The following is a 14953-nucleotide window of genomic DNA, read 5'->3' on the forward strand; positions in this document are numbered from 1 at the left end:
TGAAAAAAAGTGTATTCCCCAAAATGTCTAACTATTCCTTCAGCAACACTGCAAAACGTGTTGAAGGAATGGGATCAGTAGGGTCAGTTCATACAGCACCATATAGCATCATATAGCACCATCAGGCTGGCCGATCAGAGAACCATGGTCAGCTAGACAAACGGTTAAAATCCTTGCAGCTCCTCTGATGCACTCAATCTGAATCTGGGTTTATACTTGAGTATGTTACTGATGGAAGGCAAAGCAGTGAAAGTGATGGACGCAGCCGTTAAGCCGCAGGCTATAAATCAACTCCAGCTGATTCTGAATGTGGCCCACCGTGTGCTATGCTATGGCCCAGGGTGAAGGAGGAAAAGTCAGCTATTTCTTGCTGTCTCAGTGTGGGCACTAGGAAGTTAATCACAGAGATGCACAATATCTTTCCTGCAGGCCCAGAGCTTTGTTGGTTTCCTCACAGCGTCTGGAGCGAGCGACAGGCTGGATGAACAGACTGGCTGAAACTGGATAATGAGGCCTACTCCTCTACAGCCAAGAGGCCAGCCAGCCAAACCCACACATAAACAAAAATAAAAACTGCTGCAATAATAGGCAATTAGCCTTTCGCTGGCAAATCACTGAGTTCCACTTTTCACTCTCCTCCTCCTTACTAAAACCTGCCATTTGATTTGAATTAGATATCTGGCCCCAATTCATAACATTCAAAAAAAAAAAAAAAAAAAAAAAAAAAGCACAATCCAACTCTTTAGTTGAGTGATTTCTAATATCCATAACCATTCAGGCTGCAACAACATGATAGACCACAAACTCAATAGTTCACCCTGTTATCTACTACAACTCTCCAACTCCTCCTAAGAACAGATAGGGATTGATTTGGCTATTTATCACCAACCTGACATCTGAGAGCAGCGCTTGCCAACATACCATAACAATATCTGACTCAAACACACTGATGGGGGAATATGAGCTGTCCATATCAGACTGGAGCAGTCCCCTTAGTCAAACAAATGACCATTCATTCAACCTTAAAGGAGATGAGCGACAGACGGTATTAGCAACAATGAATGTAGTAAGGGAACACCAACCACTGACCGACATTATATGCAGGCAGAACTACTAAGTGAATATCATCAGTAACTACAAATAATATCCCAATGTTACAAGGGTGCTCTGATACCATCTAGTGGTGAGTTCCAGTACACACACATGCGCACGCACGCACTCGCGCGCATACATACACGTTCGCACGCGCGCACACACACACACAGAGGAAGTGGAAAGCCTGACTGAAGCTGACAAAACAAAATCTTTTACAAATATTTGGCAGGATAAAATCTGTTCATCACACTCACCCAACCAGTTCCAGTCATTGCCACCTGGCAGGTGCTCTGCCATAAAAAAAAAAAAAAACACTTACAAAATCCAAATTCTCTCCTCTGCTAAACAACACTAAAGTCCTCAAGTTTGCCCAAGGCACACATAACCTGTTTACCTATCATCTGTGTTGCGCTATATTTTGTGCATTATCTCGTTTTTTTTAAGATGTATATGTTAATGAGACAATTAAATTGAATAGAAACAAAAATACATAGATGTCAGTGGCAGAGTTGGATCTAATTATAAACCTAAATCCTTTGGCAAACAACACCATCTACAGGAAAACACAAAATATACAAATTCCATCTTCCAAATAAATAATGTTTTAAATCTTTGTCATTTGTGGTGCCAAAACTTCTTATTAGTTAATATTTTCAGGTGTTCCTATTGTAAGTGTGATAAATATCTCTCCATGATGTATTCCGAACATTTGTAAGTGACAGGTTTTATTTATAAGGCTGGAATGAAAATATATTTCATAAAATTATTTATTCATAAACTTGATGCAAGTTTACAAATTATTTTACATGGTCAAAATCACCCTTGCAATGGAAAAAAATGAAACCAAACCAAAGCATGCTAACAGTGCACAACTTTATAACTCAGCCACCGCAGTTAATGAAGCAAGGTAAACAACCCAGAAACAGGCTAGTTTAGACCTCCGACCAATATGTTGCTCGCTAATGCAGAGGTTTTAGTTAGTCAGACAACATTTGGTGGTGTGAGAGGAGCTGTCATACAGTGCACAACAGACTTCAGTACACCATTCATCTATAGGTCAGGCTAAAGATGTATGCTTAGGATTGTTCTGGTGACACACAAATCTCAACTGCTACTTTTATTGGAAATCCTGGCATCTTTAAAGGTAAGCCAAGCAATTAGGATGCCCTGTAAGTCTATGTGTCAAAGTATCTGATGTGGTTCAATGAACAATGCACAGTTTGAAATTTTTCCTGTGCAGTGATGTAGGGAACCACAAGTAAACAAGTCATAAAAAAAAAAAAAAAAAAAAATACATCTAGTCATATTTTTACTACCCAACCATTCTTTGCCTTCAGTAGCTGGGGAGTGGGGGGGAGGGTGAGGGGGACACCCATTGATATACTGACATGCAAAATACAGCAATATCAAAGAGAACGGGTAAATGAATTCTGAACCATTCATCAAGTGCTGGATAATTTGAGGGTTAGAGCAAATCCTTACTCCATACCATTTGATCATTCCAAAAACTTGCTTAATAATTAACAAGCTCAACAGTAGTTGGAAAATCCAGGTGTGTGCAAGTCGACAGCAAAACACACTGCGAATGCCTACTGCTAAAACAGGGGCGACGCTTTTTAAATTGGGCCAAAAAACACTTGACGCATTCAATCTCGCATTTTATGACAGTATTCTGAAGCAATCCTTTGCAGAGCTGAGTGTGTAGTATGTATTCCTGAGTTTGCTTCTTCAGAGAACAAAGGGGTGGTCTTGACAATGTGACCAGGATGAAGTGACTAGTACATTACCAAATGGCATCACAACAGCTAACAACCATGCCAATGATCCATAGTCATGTTAAGCTTTTGTTTGTGTTGCAACAAGAGGGGAACACTTATTTTATCCTGCAAAGTCCAAACAAATGTCAGATATGTGCGGAACATGAACAAGCTGTACATTGTGCACCCACCTCTGCCTGTTTCGAAGATACTGTTGTTGTGACTGAGGTCAGTATCACTGAGGAAACTCTAAATCAACTCAAAAATGATGAATGACTGAATGGATTAGCATAACTAAGCTTTCTATGCTGGTTTTCAGGACAATATACTTAAAACAATGCAAGTAACCACACAATAAAACACCAACAACAAACGTGTAACTGCATTAATTGGAATGCTCCACACAGTTTTTCTGCATATTATTCACATTACATCAAAGACCCAGCACGCTGAGGGGTACAGCAGTGCTGAGAGTGGTTATGAATAGTAACCAGAGAGATGGTAATGGGAAGAGCTGGGTCCTTCCTGTGGCAAATCTGAACAAATATTTATCAACAAATATTCTGGAAATGGAGGAAACTCCAGTTGATCTTCCCAGGTGTGAAGCTAGAAGGTATATGGTCAAGACTATTGCTGTGAATTTGAAACTGTAGCTGTATTTAAAAAAAAAGAAAGAAATAAAAAAGAAAAGAAAAACACAAAAGCCACAAGGTCAAGGAAAAGTCAGAAGTTAAAGGTCACTTTTTCCCCAGACTGCAGGATTGGCAAAGTGGTCAGAATGTGAACCAGTTACAAGAACTAAGCAGGCAACTACACCGTTAAGCTGTTAAGACTTATTTTCTTCAATACAACAAAACTCCACAATTCTGTTCACTGCATAGCCTTACTGAGGTTCATCCGGTTTGAGTGATTAGATATGAAGAGTCAAACCTCTGGAATGCCAGAAACTGTGTATACGCTATTATTGTTACGACCATTGTAGTTAGGAGAGGTGCCATCATGTAGGGGGAATGGTACTGTCACTGTTCTCAGTAACATGAGGATTACAAAACAATATTAAGGGAAAAAAAACAAACAAAAAAAAAAAACTACAAAACCACAGTAGTTATTAAGCTTACATATGAGCATGGTGTAATTTTGCTTTCTTCTGCAAGAGTTTCCATGAAGCAACGTTTTCTTAGTCTAAATGGGTCTTGAGAAGTTGCAGTGCCCCTGCTGTTAAGTCAAGGGTAATATAGTAAAGTCTTTGCCCAGTCAAAGACCCAGAAAAGGTAACATTATAAACAATTAAATCCTTTTTGCAGAAATACAAATTTACATGTTTACATGTGGGGTTCAAATCAACTGCATTACAGTGTGATCCAATTCGAACATGCCCCTGCTTTGTCTGGTCATGTTTGTTGTGTTGCCAGCCTAGCTGAAGACCAAACCTCTCCTGCAGGGAGTGGTCCAGCTGCTGGTTACGGTGATGACAGTGGTCTCCAACTTCAGAGCTCAGCAGAATGCTGTTCGTTATGGGCCGTCCCACCCAGGATGCAAAAGTCTCTTTATCTTCCACCCCCCCTCTCAGGGCTTCAAGCTTTAAAAGGTAAGAGGTTTGAAAGCAAGCTAGCCTCACAAGCATGTTATTCCAGAGGAGGGATCTTGGCATTACAAAGATAACGTATGAGCACAATATTACAGAGGCCGTCCATGGAGAGAAAAGGCGGTGGATCTTCCCACCACCAGCATTTTAATGTCCTTCCCAAGCCTGTACTGCATCATGTCAGGGAATGTTACATGCCACTCTCAGATCTGGTCTCTGATCAGAGGCAGTGCCCAGCGCCTGGGGCATCAGACTGCCACTGCTGGAGGATAAAGCCATGCCACACCTCTCAACTCACAGCCAGCAAGTAACCTTGGCATGCTCAAACGGCGAAACCAAAGGGTGAGTTTGAGTACTATTTAGTCCACCTTTTTCCTGGACTATGGGGTGAGTGTCACAAGGGAAAAATTAGATTGTATCAGACAACAGATGCACAGAGATAAATAAGGACACCCTTATGAGTAGCTGGGTATTTTAGGGCTGAAGGTGCGCGTGTGTGTGCATGTGGTCACGCAAGATTCTGGGTGGTCACGGAAGGAGGAATTTGGTTTGCAGTTCAAACTTTCATTTAGAGAACAAAATGGTTTGCAGGATTTTGAAAATGGTTGCGAGAAAAAGAAAAACCAATAATAATCTAAGACATGAATGTGGTCCCAATGTAGGAAAGGCAAGTCTGTTTTAGCCATCCTCTTTCGGGGGTGTGTACCAGCCTAGGAGAAAAAGCAGAAAGAGAATAATTAGGCAGTTTTTTTAAAAAGCCACTACAGGCACCAGATCTCAATGAGATCAGGGTTACATACGAATGATTTTTGCTTCATTGGTATTAGGGATGGACATTGATTTTCAAATAGTCATTAAATTTAAATTTGAGTGTCATACTCGTTAGGACCATTAGGTAGGATAACTGTCTTCCATGACAGTGTGTGGTTTGCATATCTATACACTTATTTCCTGATACATCACATCTTTTACATCAGGTAATTTCTGTAAATCAATATACTATGGCTAAATAATGGTTATTAAACCTCTCTCACCTATGCAGTTTTGTTCATAATGGCCAAAATGTAATTAACTTTAGGGAAAAAACAAAAAAAAAAAACCAAAAACACACACACGCAGTATAGTTTGCCAATTCTGTTTTTCTAGGCTGCTTTCACTGTATGTTGTACATGCCTGAAATCACATTTCTGGCTGAAAACACAAGATATGATCAATAACTTGTATCTGTATTTATTACTGTTTTATACTTATGTCATTATTATGTCTTATTATGTTATTATGTCTGTTTTGTACTTATCTATGTCATGAGTTGTGTATAAAAGCACGGATCTCAAACAAGGAGAAGAGATGTCGTCTGTATTATACATCCATTTTTAGCAATACAGTTAAACATTTAGACACATTTGGAAAGATCTGCTGTGATAGAAAAACACTAACACTAACTAGCTATATGTGTTTGTGTGTTTTAGGTTCACTTGGTTTAGATTCACTATGACTCCAATTAGACTCCATGGATTAAGCGTGTGCTACTTTCAGGTCAGTAAGATCTTTGATCCCAAGTGTAAATAGTGTTTAAAATGATACAAGATATGAAATGGTGTTGTGAGCAGCACACTGTAACAGTCGTAACACAGCCAAAGTGACATGGTTATTGTTTCATTCAGAGTGTAAAATTGCATTGAAACAACTACATTCTAGTCTAAATCCCTAGTTAGAAAAACTGAGTAATAAGATAAACTGGGTGCATGTAGACGTTGCCTATGTTCGATACATGCACAATAGTCCAAGAACTGATTTTCCTCAACTTTGATGCATGAGGGATTTGGTTTCAGTTAAGAAGGTCAGTAATGCACTATATGAAACTGAAGACAAAAACACTCACCGTTCTTTTCATGGATCTGAACGAGGGATTTGTAGGACTGCTGTGCTCTGGCAAGATTGTACTGGTTCTGCATTAAAAGATGAAAATGAAGTCAAACTTAGAGTGTGCAGTAGATTTATGATGATAGTACAGAAAAGGAAACAGCAGTGGTAGCTCTTTTCTACAAGCAAAAGAAAAAAAAAGTAAAATAAAAACTTCTCGCCATCCCCAATCTCAAGTACAAAACTCTGTATGGTGCAGGATATTGAAGACATTTGTCCTTAATTCCACTGCTGTGGAAGACTATATAGATAGATATAGCAGAGATTCACTTCATTAAGACCTAGCAATGTCCGGGAACAGACTAACAAAGGTGGACTTTGACAATGGCTTCAGTTAAACTAACGGTCAGACTTCAGACAGATGTCTACATTCATCCATTGCACATCCATTCTGTCTAGTTCTTTATTCTCTTAAGGAGGCCTAATCTGCCTCCAATCCTGAGTGAATTAAAACATTGCTGACTACTTCAAAGAAAATTAAGTCTGAGTGCAGACCTGTAATAGAGCTGAGATGTTTTGGCTACCAAATCATCAGTCAGGCTCTGAATTTTTTGTAATGGCCATAAATGAGTCAAAATGTCCACACTATTATGCATAGTGTATTTTAAAAGGTTTACCACAGTCTTCAACTTACTTTCCTTCTTACTTCTCAAAATTGCTTGCGTAAGTATAAATGATCATGTTTATTCTCTTCTTTTTTTCTGTTGCCACTGGTCAGCAGGTATCACTACTTGTTACTGTAGAAACCTGGCTCTCGGTTCTGATTTAGACAAGGCATTTAAGCCCCACTTTTCAGTCGACCTGGTCACGGCTGTCTACAACAGATATACCTCCATTTTAAAATCAATGCAGCCGTCTCATACTAAGTGCAAGCTTTAAGCATTTTTTTTTTTTACACATCTAGTCTATTTTCTTCCATTTTATGCAACTTCATTGGTTGTGTGCTGGGGTTCTGAAAAAACATGAGTGACCTCAGAACTGTGCCTCAACAGATGAGAACTAATTAATGCAGAATGCCATCTGAAAAAAAAAAAAACAAAACAAACCAAAACAATATGCTCCTACATCAAAACATATGACACCCCAAAATAGGAGTTATCAAACTTAGAGAGGCTTGTATTCAGATTGGGTAACATTAAGAAAAATGTAGCAGAAAAAGATAAGCAACTAGCTTGGACACCTTAGTAGTGACATAATGCACCTCCTACTCCACTCAGATTTAAAAATATATACACAACACATAGTGAGCACTGGTTGCAGAAACAACAGACCATTGCTCACGAACAGGAAACCAGGTCTCTCTGTGAAGTCGCTGCCATCATGAACCACATCATTCACTTTACGAAGTGACCACAAACAAGACATTTCTTGATTTCAAAGGAAACCTCCAGTGCTTCCTCACTTACTTTGTTGGCTCCAAATTGCACTCTGGCTTTTCCTTTGACTAAAGTGGCATTGATCTGCATGATGACAGACTCAATGGAATAGGCACTGCTCCAACCCTGCAATCAGGAAACCCGGTGTCAGTGCCATACAAGATACAAATACAATCCAAAGAAAGATTTGTTATTATGCCGGCAATCTCATATTAAGGCTTTGGAAAAATACATCTGACATACTTGTTTGGTGAGAAGTTCCATGCACAGAGCACCTCCTCCAAGAACATAACTAAAGCAATATGAAAGAAAAAATATATATATTTTTTTGTGTTATTTTTTGTATAAAGTTTTTTCACAAACACAATTTTAAGTTAAAAATGGACTATTAGAAGGTTTACTATTTAGGTCCCACCTAAATGAACTTACCCTCCAGAAAGCACAGGCGAAACTACCCGGACAAATGGTGGATCAAAGGGGAAATTATCCTGTGGGGCCAAGCCACAAATATGGTAAATTTAGCAACTTCAAAAGACTCCCAAATAGTATTTCATTTTCACTAATGCAAAGTCAATTATACTCACTTTATATGAGAAGTTTAGTAAAATGTAATCCATTCCTTCCTTTTCCTTCAGGACTTGTAAGTCACTGTGTAAAGGGCTATCTGGATCCACTCTGTTGGTCATTAAATAATTCAGTCAGTTTGTGTTTACAATGTGATTGGAAATAGAAAAATAATCCATGACCAGATCCAAGAGTTACTTACGTCCTTAGTTTGACGTGCCATTCATACAGGCTGTCATTGACGAGTTCGACCGAATATATTCCTGCAAAAGAAATTGATTAAATATGAATGCTCACGTTAGTTAATTTGCTCGGATCTCCTTTTAATTCTATAAACTAAAAGGCAGTGCAACATTTTAAATGTATTCTAACTAGTACTTCACTCACTGTCAGCTAACTCTGCAGCAAAGAGGAAGAATTTCAATAAAATAAAAGTCTTGTAAATGGGCCTGTGCTTAATTTTAATTTGTGCTTTGTTTTTCTAATGCCATTGTGCTTTGGTAAACTGCTGTGAAAAAGTATGTAAATGCGCTTATAGTTACAATAACATTTATTACTAGTAATACTAAAGCACATGGGAGTGGACAGCACAATACTAAAGAGTATAGTAGCTTAATGTACTGTTGACACATTCATTTTACGTTAAGCCACGAACTCTGGACAACAAATTCACTCTCAAAACACTTTCATATATATATATATATATATATATATATATATATATATATATATATATATATATGTGTGTGTGTGTGTATATATACAGAGGTATATATACAGAGGTGATGGGCATAAATTATTATCTATCACATTAAGAGGATAGAACTGATTATTATTATTATTGTGTGTGGGTTTTTATTTATGTGCCTTGATGGGTACAATTTTCAAAAAGATTTGCAGTGTGCATACCTGTCTTGTAACTCTGAGACCTGTAGATCTCTCTAAGCTCCTTCATCAGGCGGTCAGAGGCTTGCACTGAACCAGACACAGCTCCCTGTAAAATACAAAGCTGTAATAACAAAGACAAAGAACACAGCGCTTTGCAATTCACCATGAGGGTAAACCTGTCATTTGTACTTAATGTGGGCCAACATCAAAGAGAAAGCTTTATTCTGCTAGACATCAATATTTATATTTCTGTTCCCCTTCAGAGAATGTTTCACTGATCCTCATAATATTAAAAAAATGTAAAATAATCCAAAGAAGCGTGCATCATTGGTTTTATAGTTGGGATATAATTGTATTTTTGACACATCTCGGATACCATGACAGTCTCATAGCTGAGCCATTGAACAGGATGACGAGCAAGCAGAGAGCCCCTCCCAGAATCAAAACAAATCTGTTCATAGGTTTATACTCCCTTGAAGGGCAGACGCTAAAAGAAACCTCAAGATATGCTGTATACTGCATAGGAGCACATTTAGAAATAGGTCACATTCCCTACTGTCAGATGATTGTATGAAATGTCTCATTACTACTATGTTTCTTAATTTTGCTTTTTGTCATTCACTAAACTAATCAACACTGACAAGATGATTGGGTTAATATTTATAAATTTTACATACAGAAAATGTAGGATTCAACACATCAACCATGGTATGAATTTATTCACATCAAAGATAATCCCTATAAAACAGATGCACTTTACTGGACAAAAAAAAAAAAAAAGACTTACATTCAAGTGGTCCTGTCTCTGATTCTTTCGGATCTTCTCCAGGATGGCCAGATTCTCCTTCTCAATGCCATCATCCTCAGATTTCTTTCCATCCACAGGCTCCTCTTCTTTCATTTCATAATGGTCAAGATCCTCTATATCCTGTTGGATTGTATTTGACATTTTAGGTATTTTAAATTATTTTGGGGTCTCCAACAATACATGCAATAAGATTCTATTAGGGATCAAAGCCAATCCAAATCAAAGCCTGTCATCAGTGTAACAAGGAATAATTGCTATATTGTAAATATGCAATAACATGATCAGAATCAAAAGTCAGTATTGATGTGTATGCCTATTTGGAAGAACTGGTGTGAAGATCACAAAAATCACTGCCATCCTTTTTAAATGTTAAACTTAAATAAACCATAACTTTCTGAATATATCCGACTAGGATGAATAGAAAATGGACGAGGCTGTGTTATCACCAAAAACCTAGCACGACACTGTAAGACCAACGTATCAGGTGTTTAGACCAGTTATAACTTACCTCTCCCATCTCTTCTTCCTCCTCTTCTTCAGATGTGACCTCCTCTGTTCCATGCTGAACTCACATACACCACAGACAATGAATTAAGTCAAGCTGAAAAAATTAGGCTGTATATAGCTCATTGTGCTGATTGGTGTTTATGTTTTTTAAAAGACCACCTTTTACTGACCAAGGCCACAGGAAGATCCTATTAAACAACTTTAAAAACAAATATAAATCACCAAGGCTCTCTGTAATGCAGACTGCTATTCCATTAGTAAGCACAAGTGGTTTGTGCATAATAAAACATACTAATTTAAATATGCATGACATACAATATTTGTTTAAAGTGTACCAGTCAGGTCTACTTTTGAGCAGGGTTCTGGCTCTGTTATGCCATAGGAAAGAATGTGACAAAAGCAAAGCAGCCTTACCTTTCGGTCTTGTCCCACAGGGCCTGCAGGTAGAGGCTGGTCCAGCATCTCCACATCAGGATGTTGGGGAAGGTTGTACAACCGACAAAGGTCACAAATGAGTTTCTTCAATTGCTGCAAAAGCTAGAAAACACAAACCACAAAGAGCATGGGTCATAGAGTTACATAGACCATTCAAGATTAAAAATGCTCTTACACAGCAAACATGCTTGGCATTAACACTATGCCAAGCCAGAAGACAACAACGTTATATATGAGATTTGTCAATCATCGGTTTCTGCATGCTAAATTAGTGATTGATTATTGTGTAGGTCAAAAGACAACAAACTGTTACATCATTAACCAAGCAGTGGTTTGTGGATGTGTCTTAACTGCAGTCTGTGGATTAATGTAAACTATCATTCTGTGAGTGTGTGAAAATCAGAGCTAATTAATCACAAATTACCTCAAAGTAAGGATTTAAAAGTTGCCATCAACTAATGTGTTCTGCCTTTGAAAATGTTGTGCAATTCAAATACAGGGCATGGTAAAAACTTAATAAATACAAATGTAAGTAAATACATAAATCTGTGCAGCAGTAAGAAAAATGAGTGATTTTATCTAAGACGTTTGTCCTTTACCCTTTGTATTATCTAAATGCAAAAAGGGTTTTACAACAAAAACATATTCTGCCCAAAATATAAACTGACAGCACTTCTAGGAAAAGCACAGTGTGTGCCCTACAAACAGAGCATGCAGTCTGTATAAGCAGGAGACCTGAGCTCAGGATGTTATCAAATACGTAGGATTACACAAGGACCTGCTTGTCACAGACATATTGACCTCAAAGTCTGTCCAAATTAACTAATGACATGTACATTAGGTCTGCTGAACACCCACTTGCCTGTACTTCTCAGGTATATAAGTTTATCCCCCTGTATAAAGTCACACAAATTTACAAGGCACATGCAAGCTGCTTTTACTGTTGAAACGCATATGAAAACTGGAAACTCAACTTCCTTAAGTCCACACTTTCTTTAACTACTCCAACATTTGAGAATATCGTGCAACAATAACGCAAAAAATGTTTGAGGACAATGACTTGTGTTGTTTAACAACCTGACATAACATCAAATTAACGTAAAAAGATTAACACATCTCAAAGTTAAAGAAAAGGCACCAAAAGATTATTCAGCACCATAATTATCTGTTCCATCCAATTAAGTTCTTCACAGCAGGCTGTTAAAATTATGCAAAGAAAATGCTGTTGCTGGAAGGGCTGTCATATCAATACTTTTTTTAGCCAGGACAAACAAATCAAATACAGCCTTCTAATTCAGTCGCATGCCATAAATACACATCCATAAATCAGTGATACAACGAAAGCATTTTACCTTAGGCTGCATCAATACTGTCACATTGAGAAACTTTGGGAAGGATATTTGAATGATCTGCTCTGTTTTGTAGTCACAGCAGGAGTTCCACAAAACCTATAGCATTAGTTCAGTCAAGACTTTGGGTGCTTAGGTTAACCTTCACTATGAATAATACACTTGTCAGCAGGTAACCATAAAATGCACAGGAAAAGGCAAGTTTTCCACTCTGGTAAATAGTGAAACCAGCAGGTCGAGATAACTACCAGGGTGCTGCCTTTTCTCACATCTTCCAACCTCTCCAAAACTTGCGCCAAGCTCGGGTCGTCAGAGTCCACAAACCATATTGGCGGTGTAGATGGATACGATTCCTAAAGACAAGGGAACACAACAAACACAAGACAGTCACGTCGACACACCTGACCTATATACTTATGCTAAACAGTGGGTCACCACAGTAAATAACGTAACTCAGATGGACTACATTAGCATTCGGAGTGCAGCAATAGCTAAATGCTAGGGCTGCTCATCAGCACCGTATCATGTCGAAATGTCACACCACAAAAGTGCCCACAAACGCTGTGTATCTCCCGTTGGCAATGGCTAATCAAAGTAGGCAAAACTGAAATGAAACTGTACCAGTTGTGGAGGCACCCTGCTACCTGGCTAGCAAGCTAATCAGCTAACTTACCTGCTAATCGCTAACGACCGACAAGGGAAGTGTAAAAGCCTTTCACTTACCGTTATATTACAGTGTATAATTAGCAGCTTCTCCCCGGTTACATTAAACTGGCAGCTCAACTCGTCAGGCTTCCAGTCAATGATCCTGAAACGTTCGTGATTTGGGTCAAAAATGGACTCCAAAAACTTCAGTTCGGCCTTCAGCCCCGACACCGACATCTTCCACGCATCTCCGGCTGGGCCGCTGGGGAGGGGGAGCAGTCGGGGCTTAGCTTTTAGCTAGCTAAACCAACAACGTAGAAGCGCACAGTTTGTTTAAAAAGTGCCAAAGATATAACAGACGGTTCCGATATGTACAGTTGGGTACGAGGTACCAGCTGTAAAACAGCGTCCGGTCAGATTTCAGCGACACCGGAGCAGTTTGCTAATGGAGTAGCTAGCTATAGCGCAGTGGTTAGCCGGATGCTAACAAGCTAGTCCGTTGTTGTTGTCTTTCCGTCTATTGTTGTTGTTCGACTATGAGAACAACATTTTAAGGCTCTCGAGGTGTCCCGTAGCCATCTCCTCACAGTCTCATCGGACAGTTTCTTATGTTTTTACTTCACTAGGAAACAAGCACACAATGTCCCCGGTCTGCAGTGAGGTCCCGATGCAGGGGCAGTGTTTTTCATCCCGGTGTGCAGCTGTAGCTGGAGCCGCTTGTGGGGTTTAAAGATGGCGTTAGGCAGTCTCCCTGTTCCCGCAGAATCCCAGCATTCAGCGCGTCTCCAGTTTACTGAGGGTCAGAAAATAACGCAAAGTTTATAACAGTAGATACTTTAGTTAAAGATTTATGCTTGACGGCATTTTTAATTACATTTTTAGTTAGTTTGTTTGTTTTATTGAGGGAGGGGGGGGCAGTTTACTGCTACAAATAATACATAGCATAGCAGTTAAATACATGAATATATGGAAATTATGTTTACAACAGTGTCAAGCAGAGAGACTCACCATGGACTACTTACTATTAGGAGTCACATCAGGGTTAGTCTGCAGAAAGTCAAGGTGTCTGAATACTTTCTGGACCTCCTCTGTGTGACATTACAGGTTAACCTTATTTGATTTTATTAATTGAAACAATCATGTATATATTTTTTACCCACAAAAATATACCATGTGTTATGCAAATAACCCATTAGTTTTGACAATTTGAGCAATACCATGCCAGTATCACCAATACCAATACTGATTCTAATATTTTTTATTAATAAAAATGCCCTGTAATATTATGAGGTGGAGAGCCATGTGTCACTATTATTGTATATTGTATTGTGTAAATCCATTCATCCACTATCTGAACCTGCTTATTACTATTTAGGGTCACAGGGATCTGCTTGAGTCTTTGGGTGAAAGGCAGGGGTACACTCTGGACAGGTCACATATAAACAATCCACACATACTCACACTCACTCCTATGGGCAATTTAGAATCACCAATCAACCAATGTTTTTGGACTGCGGGAGGAAATCGGAGTACCTGGAGAAAACCCATGCAAGCAACATGCAAACTCCACACAGAAAGGCCCCTGCCAGGTTTCGAATGAGGAACCTTCTTGCTGTGAGGCAACAATACTAAACACCAAGCCAATGTGCTACCCTATATTGTGTAAATGCATAGTTAATATGCATCTCTGGACACATTTCCATTACCACCAAATGATTAGAAAATCATTATGCATTGTTTTTGCTATTTTCTGGTAGTGACTTGATGAAATGCATGTTAATACGCAGAATAGTTTTTTTATGGTGATTTTATGGCTTTATGGTCTTTGTTTAGTATCATAACACTGGTCATGAAAAGCTTGTGTGTTATCAATAGGCTACTTAGTCAGGATATCAGTCTCAGATTGTAGATGTAGCAGTTACAATATTTTAATGCATCATATATCATGGCTAACATTTAAACTATGTTTATATGTAAATTGACAGCATATAGATATGAGCAAGCAAAAATGAGGAATGTGT

The 14953-nt window shown here is 38.6% G+C and overlaps 1 protein-coding gene across 1 annotated transcript; it reads right to left on the bottom strand.

Annotated features, from left to right (window-relative positions):
- Positions 1–1846: 1846 nt before the first annotated feature.
- Positions 1847–13682, bottom strand: ube2q1 (ubiquitin-conjugating enzyme E2Q family member 1). Its single transcript, XM_026293892.1, has 13 exons — positions 13011–13682; positions 12536–12640; positions 10918–11040; positions 10505–10558; positions 9976–10116; positions 9210–9294; positions 8503–8563; positions 8321–8411; positions 8166–8224; positions 7980–8028; positions 7767–7862; positions 6320–6386; positions 1847–5147 (listed from the first exon to the last, which is right to left on the bottom strand). The coding sequence occupies exons 1-13, from the start codon at positions 13167–13169 to the stop codon at positions 5116–5118; spliced, it is 1122 nt and encodes a 373-aa protein (XP_026149677.1). The 5' UTR covers positions 13170–13682; the 3' UTR covers positions 1847–5115.
- Between the last annotated feature and the right edge of the window lie 1271 nt (positions 13683–14953).

This window comes from Mastacembelus armatus, chromosome 3, assembly GCF_900324485.2.
Source record: "Mastacembelus armatus chromosome 3, fMasArm1.2, whole genome shotgun sequence".
Taxonomy (NCBI): domain Eukaryota; kingdom Metazoa; phylum Chordata; class Actinopteri; order Synbranchiformes; family Mastacembelidae; genus Mastacembelus; species Mastacembelus armatus.

What these genes read in the sequence shown, in the direction of transcription:
- ube2q1 (XM_026293892.1), bottom strand. Translation starts at nt 13,169, where the DNA reads ATGTCGGTGTCGGGGCTGAAGGCCGAACTGAAGTTTTTGGAGTCCATT. An exon ending in GTCTCAGAGTTACAAGACAG is followed by an intron (nt 8,564 to 9,209) that starts GTATGCACACTG and finishes TTTCTTTTGCAG; the next exon opens with GAATATATTCGGTCGAACTC. An exon ending in TGGAACTTCTCACCAAACAA is followed by an intron (nt 7,863 to 7,979) that starts GTATGTCAGATG and finishes TCCTGATTGCAG; the next exon opens with GGTTGGAGCAGTGCCTATTC.